The following is a 14,539-nucleotide window of genomic DNA, read 5'->3' as shown; positions in this document are numbered from 1 at the left end:
GAGTACAGAAGGATGGAGAAGGAAGTCAGCCATGCCCTTTTAAAGGAATCATTCTGGCATTTGCCTGGAGGCAATTAGGGAAACAATGAAAAATCTAAATCATGATGCCCAGATGCAGGTTCAAACCATCATCCTCCTGAATGCAAGTCCAGTGTGCTAACAACTATGCCACCTCGCTCGGTTGGTGGTGATTTAGAGAAATGGGAAATTCTGAAATTTGTGTTACCAGCCTGGCTGTTTTTACCTCTGAGTAACATACAGAAATCAACTGATGCCTTTTTGTCAATTAGTTGACACCAATACTTGAAGTAGCACCTGTGCCGTGTGCAAACTGTTAGTACATCAGACAGTATTGAGGCTGTTTGAACCACTGGCATAAGAAGCCCACTTCGTTCAATCTGTCATCGTCCATTCTCTTTACAGTTGCACTGTTGAAGACTTCAATGAATATTGGTACAAGATCTACGTCACCATTTGTAAAAGTAACAGGTCATCCAGGAATGTCACAACAATTTTGTGAATGAATGCTTGAAAAGATAAGCGATGACGGATGATGGACGAATCCCAGTATCATCTTAGAGGATTTGTAAATAAACAAAATTATGTTATCGGGCACACGAAAAGCGTAACCAGCGGCTCCAACAAACACTGCACAGCAACAAAATTACCATGTGGTATTATGCTGTATCACCATATATTATAATAGACCTCTGCTCCCTTCCTTTTATGTCTTCATCAGACCGAGACTAACGAATACGTTTTTACTTCTGAATCATACCGAGACTAGCGAACAAGTGAAGTTAAGCTTCCGCTCTCAAGCAACAGGAGCGGGTAGAAAACAAAAAGATTTACAATTTTTGTACCTTCATTTTCTTATAAATATTTTCTCTGCCGTCGAGCGCTCATACAGCTGTGACGGTACAATTTATATCTGAGGGAGTGAGTGTAGTGCGGTGAAATTCAAAGTCCCACTACAGTGTGTGTGTGTGTGTGTGTGTGTGTGTGTGTGTGTGTGTGTGTGTTTTGTCCAACTCAGAAGATGGCCCTTTGGCTGAAAGCTTATGTGTTTAGCAGTCTTTTTGTAGTGCCTGGCTGCGACTCGACATCTACACAGTGAGTAGCAATATATCCTTTAAATAATATTGTCAAAAATAATTGTTCGTAATGCCGAACTTGTTGAAAATGAGAAGTCGGTCAGAGGGAGCACAGCCTAAGTACTGCCTCAGCCGCCTCACTCATTACTCACATCCGAGACCCCACCGACGACGCCGTCGGCGAAGAAGACCAGCACGAGGCTCTTGTCGGCCCAGCGGCAGCTGAAGTTCCCGCCGAGCGATTCGGTGCCGGCGGCTCCCTGCGACGAGCCGGGCCTCGCGTCGTCCAGTGCGAGCACGAACATCGCCGACTCGATCTCCGACAGCGTCGCCGCGTTGCGCGTGCTCAGCTCCCGTAGTCTCGTGCGGTTCTGGATGGATGAGCACACAGTTCAAAGGTCACGGCAGCAACACAGGTGCACTGATCTGACACAAACGTACTCTATCTACATCTACATACATACTCCGCAATCGACCATACGGTGCGTGGCGGAGGGTACCTCGTACCACAACTAGCATCTTCTCTCCCTCTTCCACTCCCAAACAGAACGAGGGAAAAATGACTGCCTATATGCCTCTGTACGAGCCCTAATCTCTCTTAAAATCTTTGCGGTCTTTCCGCGAAATATAAGTTGGCAGCAGTAAAATTGTACTGCAGTCAGCCTCAAATGCTGGTTCTCTAAATTTCCTCAGTAGCGATTCACGAAAAGAACGCCTCCTTTCCTCCAGAGACTCCCACCCGCGTTCCTGAAGCATTTCCGTAACACTCGCGTGATGATCAAACCTACCAGTAACAAATCTAACAGCCAACCTCTGAATTGCTTCTATCTCCTCTCTCAATCCGACCTGATAGGGATCCCAAACGATCCAGCAGTACTCAAGAATAGGTCGCACCAGCATCCTATAAGCGGTCTCCTTTACAGATGAACCACATCTTCCCAAAATTCTACCAATGAACCGAAGAATACCACCCGCCTTCTCCACAACTGCCATTACATGCTTGTCCCACTTCATAACGCTCTGCAATGTTACGCTCAAATATTTAATCGACGTGACTGTGTCGAGCGCTACACTACTAATGGAGTATTCAAACATTACGGGATTCTTTTTCCTATTCATCTGCATTAATTTACATTTATCTATATTTAGAGTTAGCTGCCATTCTTTACACCAATCACAAATCCTGTCCAAGTCATCTTGTATCCTCCTACAGCCACTCAACAACGACACCTTCCCGTACACCACAGCATCATCAGCAAACAGCCGCACATTGCTATCCACTACATCCAAAAGATCGTTTATGTAGACAGAAAACAACAGCGGACCCACCACACTTCCCTGGGGCACTCCAGACGATACCCTCACCTCCGACGAACACTCACCATCGAGGACAACATACTGGGTTCTATTACTTAAGAAGTCTTCAAACCACTCACATGTTTGGAAACCAATCCCGTATGCTCGTACCTTAGTTAGGAGTCTGCAGTGGGGCACCAAGTCAAACGCTTTTTTGTAACTCGAAGAATCTGGCATCCTTCTGATACCCTTCATCCACGGTTTGCAAGATATCATGTGAAAAAAGGGCGAGTTGGGTTTCGCGGGAGCTGGATACTGGTGGAATGTCGAGTCTTGACCTCGGCAGAAACAGTTCTGGTGGCAGCCAAACAGAGCTGCAAGTCATTTAAAGTCAATAACTTAAAAATAAAAAGTAACAGGCCAAACTGCAATTTATTTTTGTTCTACTTGAGGTAACTAGCTTTTGTTACAATAGCCAACATCAGACCACGACTGAACCACACGTGGGGAGTGCGGCAGGGCAGGTTATAGTTTCTCACCCCTAACAGTTCAGTCCACCCACAAAACAAATTGTAAATGTCTACGAAGTCTGTATTTATTGTCAAACCATTGTTGGTGCTAGTTTAACTACAACGTTTCACACGATAGCGGCCAGAAGTTCACCTATGTGATCTGAATTACTTTTATGTTCTGTACAGTCGCTGACCCATAGCTATTTGTGTGTTACTGTCTGAAGTCATTCAGTGGGCATCTTAAAAAGAAGAGCTTACACACTCATGAAACATGCTCTACAGCATTTTAAATATGACAAGAAAGTTCACATGGCATTAACTTCCAAACTCAGTCACTTAAAATTTTCAAACTTTCATCAAAACATTCAAAGGTGTAGTCACTTCACAACTACAATAAAAGAACTGAGAGACTGTATGGTATTCTTCATCTTAACAAAGATAAGAGTGGTGTGGTTCCACACCATACAGTAAGACAGCTCTCGAGTGATTCCTACAGACACTAAATCGTAGTCTAAAGCACTACACAAAGTGTGGAAGACGTTCAATTCTTATTGACTGTAGGTTTATGTAGGCAATCAGAAAATCACCAGCCTTCAAATACCCGTGGTAATCCTTAAGTCATCCAATAAGTCATACAGCAATTCATAAAAAAAATCTGTATTTATGAAACCAAATTTAATTTAAATAAAACAAGGTATGAATTATCCCCAGAAATGAAATATTAGTTGGTTTTACAGCTAACTTTACTTCTGGGTGCCTTTATACAAAAGCAAGCACACTAGACATACATTACATGATCTCATAATTGCACAAGAACATTTCCATGCATACATTTTACATAAAACCTCCACACTTTATATGTCCTCCATACACTCTCTCATTCTCTCCACATCACTCGCACAACAAAATGTAATTAAAAATAATATTTTTGAACTTATTACTATTATGTCAATAAGCTACTGTAATAAGAGAAAATAAAACTCTGGAAAACAATTTTATGAACAAAAATCTTCTGGGTTACAGCTTCAAATAAGGTTACAAATGAATACTTTAAAAGCTTTAGCTCGGTTTTGTAGTACCAGAAAAGTTATTGTAGGTTTTAGGTAAAAGTTTGCATCTCAAAAATATTGAAAATAATGAACTGAGATTTTTACAGTACTGTTGCAGTATCTATAAAACACTGTATATGGGGTGTGAAACAGAATGAATGAAATTTAGTACTATTTCTTTACATTCATTACGAGTGTGCGTAAAAGAAAGGCTACTGAGAAGGGTTCTGCAATAGAGAGAATCTGGAAGAAGATCAGTTGGACAATCACAAACAAGATGGAGAGACCAAGTGAAGGATAGCGTAAAACAGAGATAACTACAATGGGAAGAAATGCTGAATGATAAACTGTGTGAGAAAAGAGAAGATTGGAAGAGGCTTTGTGAATAACCTTACAATCAGAAATGTTTCACGAAGGTGGTGGTGATGATGAAAAAGGAGAAGTTCCACCAGTAGGACAGAAGTAAATGCAATCTGGATTGTTAGTTTTTATTTTTACATGAACTACAACTGCTAATGTTCTAACATGCTGCCAAAAGTTTTAACAGTTTGTGTTCAGTCTTAGACGGTGACATTACAGACTGCTCTGCCCTCTTAGTGTTCCTCCTTACTTAGAGAATTTTGGGTCACCACCAGGATACCATCTCGATAAAGCATTGTAAAGCAAGTGTCAAACACACTTGAAAAAATTGCCTTCAAATGTTTGAAGATTTTGGAGCAATGTGACATATAAAATGTTACATTTCAATTACTGTCAGCAGAGCTGCCATCAGCACAGAATTTTTATAACAACAAAGTCTGTGGTTTGATTCTCAGTAGCAGCAACTTTTTCTTTCTTTTCTTTCCTTTTCTTTTCCTTTTCAATCCTACATTTATTTTCAAATGAAAATGTCCATTAACAAATATTGAATCATTATTTTCTTTAACTAAAATTAAACATTTTTATAGTTATTAACGGCATTAAATGTATTTACAGTACATTAAAACATGATAAAATAATTTGAAACATCATACAGAAAATAAAACTGATGTACCTTCACTCATGACTTGTGCAATTTCAGAGATTGCGCTTCCATAGAGTTCACAGGCCCACTTATAGAGGCTACCTAGGTCCCATTGGCACGCTCTGGTGAGCTGCCAAAGAAACATTATTATTTAAGCAATCGCAAACGAGTGCTCAGCCTATTCTGCAATGTGTATTACTGTTGTCCAGTCAAGATATTCAGTGACATGCACAACCTTTACTTCATTGTATCTTACGTGTTTCTCTGTAAGGTACTATGTTCCGTAAATCGTGTTTGTTCTTACTGATACGGGCAAGTCTTCAGGTCCAGATTGTACACCGATTAGGTTCCTTTCAGATTACGCTGATACAATAGCTCCATACTTAGCAATCATATACAACCGCTCGCTCACCGATAGATCTGTACCTACAGATTGGAAAATTGCGCAGGTTGCACCAGTGTTTAAGGAGGGTAGTAGGAATAATCCATCTAACTACAGACCTATATCATTGACATCAGTTTGCAATAGAGTTTTGGAGCATATACTGTATTCAAACATTATGAATCACCTCGAAGGAAACAATCTATTCATACGTAATCAGCATGGTTTCAGAAAACATCGTTCTTGTGCAACGCAGCTAGCTCTTTATTCGCACGAAGTAATGGCCGCTATCGACAGGGGATCTCAAGTTGATTCCGTATTTCTAGATTTCCGGAAAGCTTTTGACACCGTTCCTCACAAGCGACTTCTAATCAAGCTGCGGGCCTATGGGGTATCATCTCAGTTGTGTGACTGGATTCGTGATTTCCTGTCAGGAAGGTCGCAGTTCGTAGTAATAGACGGCAAATCGTCGAGTAAAACTGAAGTGATATCAGGTGTTCCCCAGGGAAGCGTCCTGGGACCTCTGCTGTTCCTGATCTATATAAATGACCTGGATGACAATCTGAGCAGTTCTCTTAGGTTGTTCGCAGATGATGCTGTAATTTACCGACTAGTAAGGTCATCCGAAGACCAGTATCAGTTGCAAAGCGATTTAGAAAAGATTGTTGTATGGTGTGGCAGGTGGCAGTTGACGCTAAATAACGATAAGTGTGAGGTGATCCACACGAGTTCCAAAAGAAATCTGTTGGAATTCGATTACTCGATAAATAGTACAATTCTCAAGGCTGTCGATTCAGCTCAGTACCTGGGTGTTAAAATTACGAACAAATTCAGTTGGAAAGACCACATAGATAATATTGTGGGGAAGGCAAGCCAAAGGTTGCGTTTCATTGGCAGGACACTTAGAAGCTGCAACAAGTCCACTAAAGAGACAGCTTACACTACACTCGTTCGTCCTCTGTTAGAATATTGCTGCGCAGTGTGGGATCCTTATCAGGTGGGATTGATGGAGGACATCGAAAGGGCGCAAAAAAGGGCAGCTCAGTATGTATTATCACGTAATAGGGGCGAGAGTGTGGCAGATATGATACGCGAGTTGGGATGGAAGTCATTAACGCAAAGACGTTTTTCGTCGCGGCGAGATCTATTTACAAAATTTCAGTCACCAACTTTCTCTTCCGGATGCGAAAATATTTTGTTGAGCCCAACCTACATAGGTAGGAATGATCATCAAAATAAAATAAGAGAAATGAGAGCTCGAACAGAAAGGTTTAGGTGTTCGTTTTTCCCGCGCGCTGTTCGGGAGTGGAATGATAGAGTGATTGTATGATTGTGGTTCGATGAACCCCCTGCCAAGCACTTAAATGTGAATTGCAGAGTAATCATGTTTATGTTCATGTAGATGTAGATGTAGATGTAGCAAACTTGACAACAACTGATGGTTACATTTCCTCCACATGTTAATTCGGTGCTAAGACACCCGACAAACGTTTCAATGGAAGAAATACACGACGTCTCATCGCCTGGCAGCAAGATTTCACGGAACAGCAGCAGGCTCTCGCCACTGTACTCAGCCGAATGGCATCCGTGTGTTTGTGGCAGGTTACCCTTCCATCAGTGCAAACATCATCTTTTCCGACATATGACCAATTGCCTGAAGACTGGGACTCCTACGAGAGACAGTTATGCCATCATTTCAAACTTTTCTGTGCGGATAATGCAAACCTGTGTAGAAGGGCATGTGAAACCCAGCTCGCACTATTCGTCCACGAGACTCAGAGGGCCATAGACACGGGTTCACAGGTAGATGCCGTGTTTCTTGACTTCTGCAAGGCGTTCAATACAGTTCCCCACAGTCGTTTAATGAACAAAGTAAGAGCATATGGACTATCAGACCAATTGTGTGATTGGGTGAAGAGTTCCTAGGTAACAGAATGCAGCATGTCATTCTCAATGGAGAGAAGTCTTCCGAAGTAAGAGTGATTTCAGGTGTGCCGCAGGGGAGTGTCGTAGGACCGTTGCTATTCACAATATATATAAATGACCTTGTGCATGACATCGGAAGTTCACTGAGGCTTTTTGCAGATGATGCTGTGGTGTATAGAGAGGTTGTAACAATGGAAAATTGTACTGAAATGCAGGGGGATCTGCTACGAACTGACGCATGGTGCAGGGAATGGCAATTGAATCTCAATGTAGACAGGTGTAATGTGCTGCGAATACATAGAAAGATAAATCCCTTATCATTTAGCTACAAAATAGCAGGTCAGCAACTGGAAGCAGTTAATTCCATAAATTATCTGGGAGTATGCATTAGGAGTAATTTAAAATGGAATGATCATACAAAGTTGATCATTGGATGCCAGACTGAGATCCATTGGAAGAATCCTAAGGAAATGCAATCCAAAAACAAAGGAAGTAGATTACAGTACGCTTGTTTGCCCACTGCTTGAATGCTGCTCAGCAGTGTGGGATCCGTACCACATAGGGTTGATAGAAGAGAGAGAGAAGATCCAACAGAGAGCAGCGCGCTTCGTTACAGGATCATTTAGTAATCGCGAAAGCTTTACAGAGATGATAGATAAACTCCAGTGGAAGACTCTGCAGGAGAGACGCTCAGTAGCTCGGTACGGGCTTTTCTTGAAGTTTCGAGAACATACCTTCACCGAGGAGTCAAGCAGTATATTGCTCCCTCCTACGTATATCTCGCAAAGAGACCGTGAGGGTAAAACCAGAGAGATTAGAGCCCACACAGAGGCATACCGACAGTCCTTCTTTCCACGAACAATACGAGACTGGAATAGAAGGGAGAACCGATAGAGGTACTCAAGGTACCCTCCGCCACACACCATCAGGTGGCTTGCGGTGTATGGATGTAGATGTAGATGTAGTAGTTGTACCAACTTGGGCCTTTGCACAAACCGGCCAGCTTACCATTTGATGAAATGTGCGACCTTCTCTCAACTTATTACTGTAATAGAACACATGTCATTGAGATGCGTGTAGAATTGTACAGTTATCAGGAACACCCAAATCAATCTCGCAAAACCTGTGTTGCAGAATTACATGGGTTGAAACGTCATCTCAAATTTGTCACTAGTACCAGTCACAAATCCTATGCTGATCACACAGTGCATGATATTATTTGTGTGGCCCCAGATAGGGAAGTTGTCATGAACCTACTCTACTGTGCAGGAAAAGTTATCTCCATAAGGACACCGTTATGGTGCGGCTAATGGCTGTATAGTACTTTAGTAGAGCTGGCCATGATGTCTCCTTTGTTGATGCTGCTGAGTCTGCATTGTCCATGTGGCTTCTCATTGTCTAGGCGATGATTCCTTTGCTTCTGTGGGTCCAACAAAAGGTGCGGGTTTTTTAATTATCACTGGACTATCGAAATCATGACACAGTATTCCACAGTTTCTTTGTATCAAAAACACATATTTATTGCCAAAACTAGGTACACAACTACACTCAACTGCAGCCCACACTCAAGTGGCCGAAAACCCGTTGTAGACCAAAGATCACGGCCATAAGCTACAAAGAACACACAATTCCATTATAGATTATTGATCGCAACACCTAACTTAGTATTATCTTAAGCAAAAGCTTTTTTAACACAACTTTAGTGTATAATATAATAAAATGATTTCTATTTGTCAGTTCCATTACAAAGTCCACAAAAAAGCACTTCAGCGTGAGAATTCGACAACTGCGGATGTGCTCAATACAGCACAGTCCTTTGAAGTGTGACAAGCTGCAGGACAACAGACTGCTACATCGAGCCACTGTTAGACACGCTGCAAGTGTTCAAGATGACGGGAAAACGGTTGCAGCAGTACAACCTCGGATTCGGTGTTGCACGGGGCAGCGGCTGTTACGGCCACAGCAGCAACAGGCTGCATCACGACAGCGGTCGCATGCGCCCCTTCCGTGTTGTCCGTACCGCTTCGCCTGACACGAGCCTGTCGCATGCCCTAAGAAGTGTCGAAAGAAAGGCCACATTGCATCAGTGTCTAACTCCTTTTCAAACATTAGGGACACAGTAGTACTGATGGACATAAACCGTATCTCTATAAAGATTGTTTCCCCTGCTAAATTGTTTATTGACTTCCATGTGTTTAATAAACTGCTGAAAATGCAAGTGGGCACAGGAGCTGCAGTGACTTTGGTAAAGCACAAACATACATTATGTGATCAAAAGTATCCGGACATCCCAAAAAAAAACGTTTCTCATATTAGATGCATTGTGCTGCCAGCTACTGCCAGGTACTCCATATCAGCGACCTCAGCAATCATTAGACATTGTGAGAGAGCAGAATGGGGTGCTCCGCAGAACTCACGGACTTCGAACGCGGTCAGGTGATTGGGTGTCACTTGTGTCTGTACATGAGATTTCCATACTCCTAAACATCCCTATGTCCACTGTTTACAATGTGACTGACAGAGACCTGTCTGTTGACTGACAGAGACCGCCAACGGTTGAAGAGGGTCATAATGCGTACTAGGCGGACATCTACCCAAACCTCAAAGAGGAATTCCAAACTGCATCAGGATCCACTGCAAGTAATACGACAGTTAACTGGGAGGTGACAAAACTTGGATTTCATGGTCGGCGGCTGCTCGTAAGCCACATGTCAAGGCATTAAATGCCAAACGATGCCTCGCTTGGTGTAAGGCGCGTAAACATTGGACGATTGGACAGTGGAAAAACATTGTGTCGAGTGACGAATCATGGTGCACAATGTGGAAATCCGATGGCAGGGTGTGGGTATGGCGAATGACTGGTGAACATCATCTGCCACCGTGTGTATTGCCAACAGTAAAATTCAGAGGCGGTGGTGTTATGATGAAGTCATGTTTTTCATGGAGGAGCTTGCACCCCAAGTTGTTTTGCATGGCACTATCACATCTCAGGCCTCCGTTAATGTTTTAAGCATCTTCTTGCTTCCCACTGATGTAGAGCAATTCGGGGATGGCGATTGCATCTTTCAACGCGATCGAGCACCTGTTCATAATGCACGGCCTGTGGCGGAGTGGTTACACGACAATAACATCCCTGTAATGGACTGGCCTGCACAGCGTCCTGACCTGAATCCTATAGAACACCTCTAGGATGTTTTGGAACACCGACTTCGTGCCAGGCCTCACCAGCCGACATCAATACCACCTCTCAGTACACAGGCTGCCGTTCCCCAAGAAACTTTCCAGCACCTGACTGAACGTATGCCTGCAAGAGTGGAAGCTGTCATCAAGGCTGAGTGTGGGCCAACACCATATTGAATTCCAGCATTGCCGATGGAGGACGCCACGAACTTTTAAGTCGTATTCAGCCAGGTGTCTGGATACTTTTGATCACATGGTGTACATGGACTTGGGCTCCCCTCCCCTCAGACAGGTTTCACAGATGTTGGTTAGTTACAACAAACAGCAGATCCTGATCCTAGGCCATTGTTACAAATCTGCTGTTTGCCCTCTCATCTTCCTTGACGTGGATCATTCCCATATCAGAGACCTATTCGAGTTAGAGATGTTTAATGCTTTTGGTTCCACTAAGAAAAGCACTTCGCTCACCTAAAGCACCAATTCAGAAACATTAACAACACATCTGTGGTATGGCAATATAGCAGTTGCTCTCTACAGAGATCCCTTGATCATCTCAACAAGATGTTGCAGAAAACAACTGCATCTCATTTCTGGTTGGCCAGGCATAGAACAACCTGGCGGTGCTCTGGGACATGGAGAACACGAGAGCCACACCAACAAGGACCGTATCTTCCATCAACTTGCCGTTACCACCCACGGCAAGGATAAGACTATCTTATGATGCTGATGCACGGAGAAAAGACCGTATGTGACGACAGCGACTTTCCAATTTAGCCAGACTGACCAAAAAAGACAGACTTCCAATGCCTACAGAACTTAAGAAGGTGCTCGTGGTCACCGAAGGAGTCATAATGGCTGCACAATACGTGAATGCCGTCCTCTGACCAATAGTGCAGCCGTATCGGCAGTGTATCGGCAAAGCATTCATCTTCGTGGACAACAATTCGCACCCCCATTGTGCACATCTTGTGAATGGCTTCCTTTAGAATAACAACATCGCTCAACTCGAGTGGCTGGGATGTTGTCCAGATGAACCCTATCGAGCATGCCTGCGATATTTCCAGAATGAGATTTTCACTCTGCAGCGGAGTGTGCGCTGATATGAAACTTCCTGGCAGATTAAAACTGTGTGCCCGACCGAGACTCGAACTCGGGACCTTTGCCTTTCGCGGGCAAGTGCTCTACCATCTGAGCTACCGAAGCACGACTCACGCCCGGTACTCACAGCTTTACTTCTGCCAGTATCTCGTCTCCTACCCTTCCAAACTTTACAGAAGCTCATATCAGCGCACACTCCGCTGCAGAGTGAAAATCTCATTCTGGAAACATCCCCCAGGCTGTGGCTAAGCCATGTCCCCGCAGTATCCTTTCTTTCAGGAGTGCTAGTTCTGCAAGGTTCGCAGGAGAGCTTCTGTAAAGTTTGGAAGGTAGAAGACGAGATACTGGCAGAAGTAAAGCTGTGAGTACCGGGCGTCAGTCGTGCTTCGGTAGCTCAGATGGTAGAGCACTTGCCCGTGAAAGGCAAAGGTCCCGAGTTCGAGTCTCGGTCGGGCACACAGTTTTAATCTGCCAGGAAGTTTCATATCAGCGCACACTCCGCTGCAGAGTGAAAATCTCATTCTAGAAACATCCCCCAGGCTGTGGCTAAGCCATGTCTCCACAATACCCTTTCTCTGAGGAGTGCTAGTTCCGCAAGGTTCACAGGAGAGCTTCTGTAAAGTTTGGAAGGTAGGAGACGAGATACTGGCAGAAGTAAAGCTGTGAGTACCGGACGTGAGTCGTGCTTCGGTAGCTCAGATGGTAGAGCACTTGCCCGCGAAAGGCAAAGGTCCCGAGTTCGAGTCTCGGTGGGGCACACAGTTTTAATCTGGCAGGAAGTTTCATGCCTGGGATAGATTGAAAAGGGCTGTTTACGGATGACGTGACCCACCAACCACTCTGAGGGATCTACGCCGAATTGCTGTTGAAAAGTGGGACAATCTGGACCGACGGTGCCTTGATGAACTTGTGGATAGTATGCCACAATGAATACAGGAAAACATCAATACAAGAGGACATGCTACTGGGTATCGGAGGTACCGGTGTGTACAGCAATCTGGACCACCACCTATGAAGGTCTCACTGTACGGTGGTACAACATACAATGTGTGGTTTTCATGAGCAATAAAAAGGGAGAAAATGATGTTTATGTTAATCTCTATTCCAATTTTCTGTACAGGTTACGAAACTCTCGGAACCGAGGTGATGCAATACTTTTTTTTTTTTGTGTGTGTATCATAGTCGGCATTAACAAATGTGGTATGGTATCTGCTGTTGTTGATCCCCCTGCTATATCCAAGCTCACTGGCAATTCCTCTGTTGTCTTATATAAACTGAGTTGCACCTCAGTGAATATTGTGTTAACACACACCTCAGTTTCTCTTCTAATGCACTACTGCTGGTGTTGAATGGAGTCCTGTTTTAAATTGGAATTTGTTTTTAGTTTACACTTCATGCATTCCAGAGGCACTCCCTTGAACTCACAGAATGTGGTAAGATCAAATATCTGTGAACTTGACGTAATACATACTTCAACACACACTATAAGGCAACACTATTATTATACTTTGCTGTAAGAAGTCACAAAGTTACGATGGTGAATCAAATATAAAGGTGATTTTTGTTTCAGCATCAACACTTGGTGGGGCTGGACCCGCTCTTCCAGTACTGCTGGGTGGGGCAGTCAGGAGTAGAGAGAGCCGGTCACTGCATACGTCCAACGGCTCTGTCGCTAATGCTCACAATGACGGAGTGACACGTGCATCTGTCCACTGTGCAACACATAAAAGATTCGGGCAATTTTAGACATTCTCGAAGATGATCGACTGGCGAGAGTATAAGAAATTGTAGAACAGGTCGGACTAAGTTACGGGAGCTGTCAGACGATCATCAGAAATGACCCACAGGTTTGTAAAGTGTGTTTCAGATGGGTTCCTCACCTTTTGACCAAAAATTGGAAGTGGAAGTTTTTTAGAGGGCTGCCGAGAAACCCACAGCAAGGTTTCGGAAACTAGGTGATGCATATTTGAGTCGGACTGTCACCTGTCACGAAATGAGAGTTCTCCACTACTCTCCCAAATCTGAACGAGCCAGTAAGGCATGGCAGAGGTAAGGAGAGGGAGCCCTAGCGAAAACTGAGACTCGACTGTCAGCCGGCAAGTTCCTTTCGAACGTTTCTTCGACCGGTGCAGAACTTCAGTCACTGATTTTTTGCACGATCGACACACAATCGGCACCACGTACTATTGTGTGATGTTGCAGAAGGTGGGAGATGCACATCACTGCAAAACACGAGACCGACCGATTTGACAGGTTGTTCTCCTCCACGGCAATGCCAGGCCCCACACTGCAGGTCTAATGGTCTCCACTTGATGATCCTCTGCACAGCCTGAATGTATAGCCTTGCAGTTTCTATTTGTTTGGATTGCTTAAAGAAGTTGTACAAGGGCACCAATTTGAAGATGACCAATGCTTGCAAGAATTTGTGTGCAATCGGCTCCTGACACAAAATGTTTCTTTCTACAGTTCTCATAAACCTTCCTTCTTGCTGAGAAAAATTTATTTATAAAGCAGAAAAGTATGTGGAAAAAATTGCAACTGCCTTTTTTCTGTTAATGATTTTTTTAAAACAAAATCCTGTTAACATTTCATTCACCCTTGTAACTGTAAGATAAATAAACACCAGTGCCGTAAAGTAGCATTTAGAGGTAGCTGGACAATAATGCTAGGTGTACAAGTACGCATTTACAAAATGTGGATCCCAGACAACAGACGTCGCACCAATGCAATTTGCGCTATAAACATTTGACACTGCACCATTTTGCTGTGTCATTAACAAGTGTCAGACACGTACGAGTGATAAATTGGAAAAGTGTGTGCATAGTGTTGAGTTGTGGTGTTCAATATGTCAAAATTTAAGCTGAATGAAGAGCATTTGTGAACAGCATTGCTTTTTTGTTTTGATTTGAAGAAAACTGCTGCTGAACAGCAATTACTTTGAGAAGCTTACAGTGAATGTGCTCCATCGCAAGACACGTGTGAAAAATGGTTTCGACTTT

General features: G+C 43.5%; 1 protein-coding gene across 3 annotated transcripts in view; it reads right to left on the bottom strand.

Annotated features, from left to right (window-relative positions):
* LOC126213328 (peroxisomal carnitine O-octanoyltransferase) overlaps nt 1-14,539 on the bottom strand; it is a 313,022-nt gene that overhangs the window by 171,813 nt on the left and 126,670 nt on the right. For all 3 annotated transcript variants that reach the window (XM_049941018.1, XM_049941019.1, XM_049941020.1), the window contains one exon: nt 1,247-1,465. In XM_049941018.1, the coding sequence (XP_049796975.1) occupies nt 1,247-1,465 (219 nt within the window). The remainder of the gene's footprint in view (nt 1-1,246; nt 1,466-14,539) is intronic.

The sequence above is a fragment of the Schistocerca nitens genome, chromosome 11 (assembly GCF_023898315.1).
Source record: "Schistocerca nitens isolate TAMUIC-IGC-003100 chromosome 11, iqSchNite1.1, whole genome shotgun sequence".
NCBI lineage: Eukaryota > Metazoa > Arthropoda > Insecta > Orthoptera > Acrididae > Schistocerca > Schistocerca nitens.
Note: the sequence above shows the minus strand (reverse complement) of the source record. Positions and strands in the feature narration are given on the sequence as shown.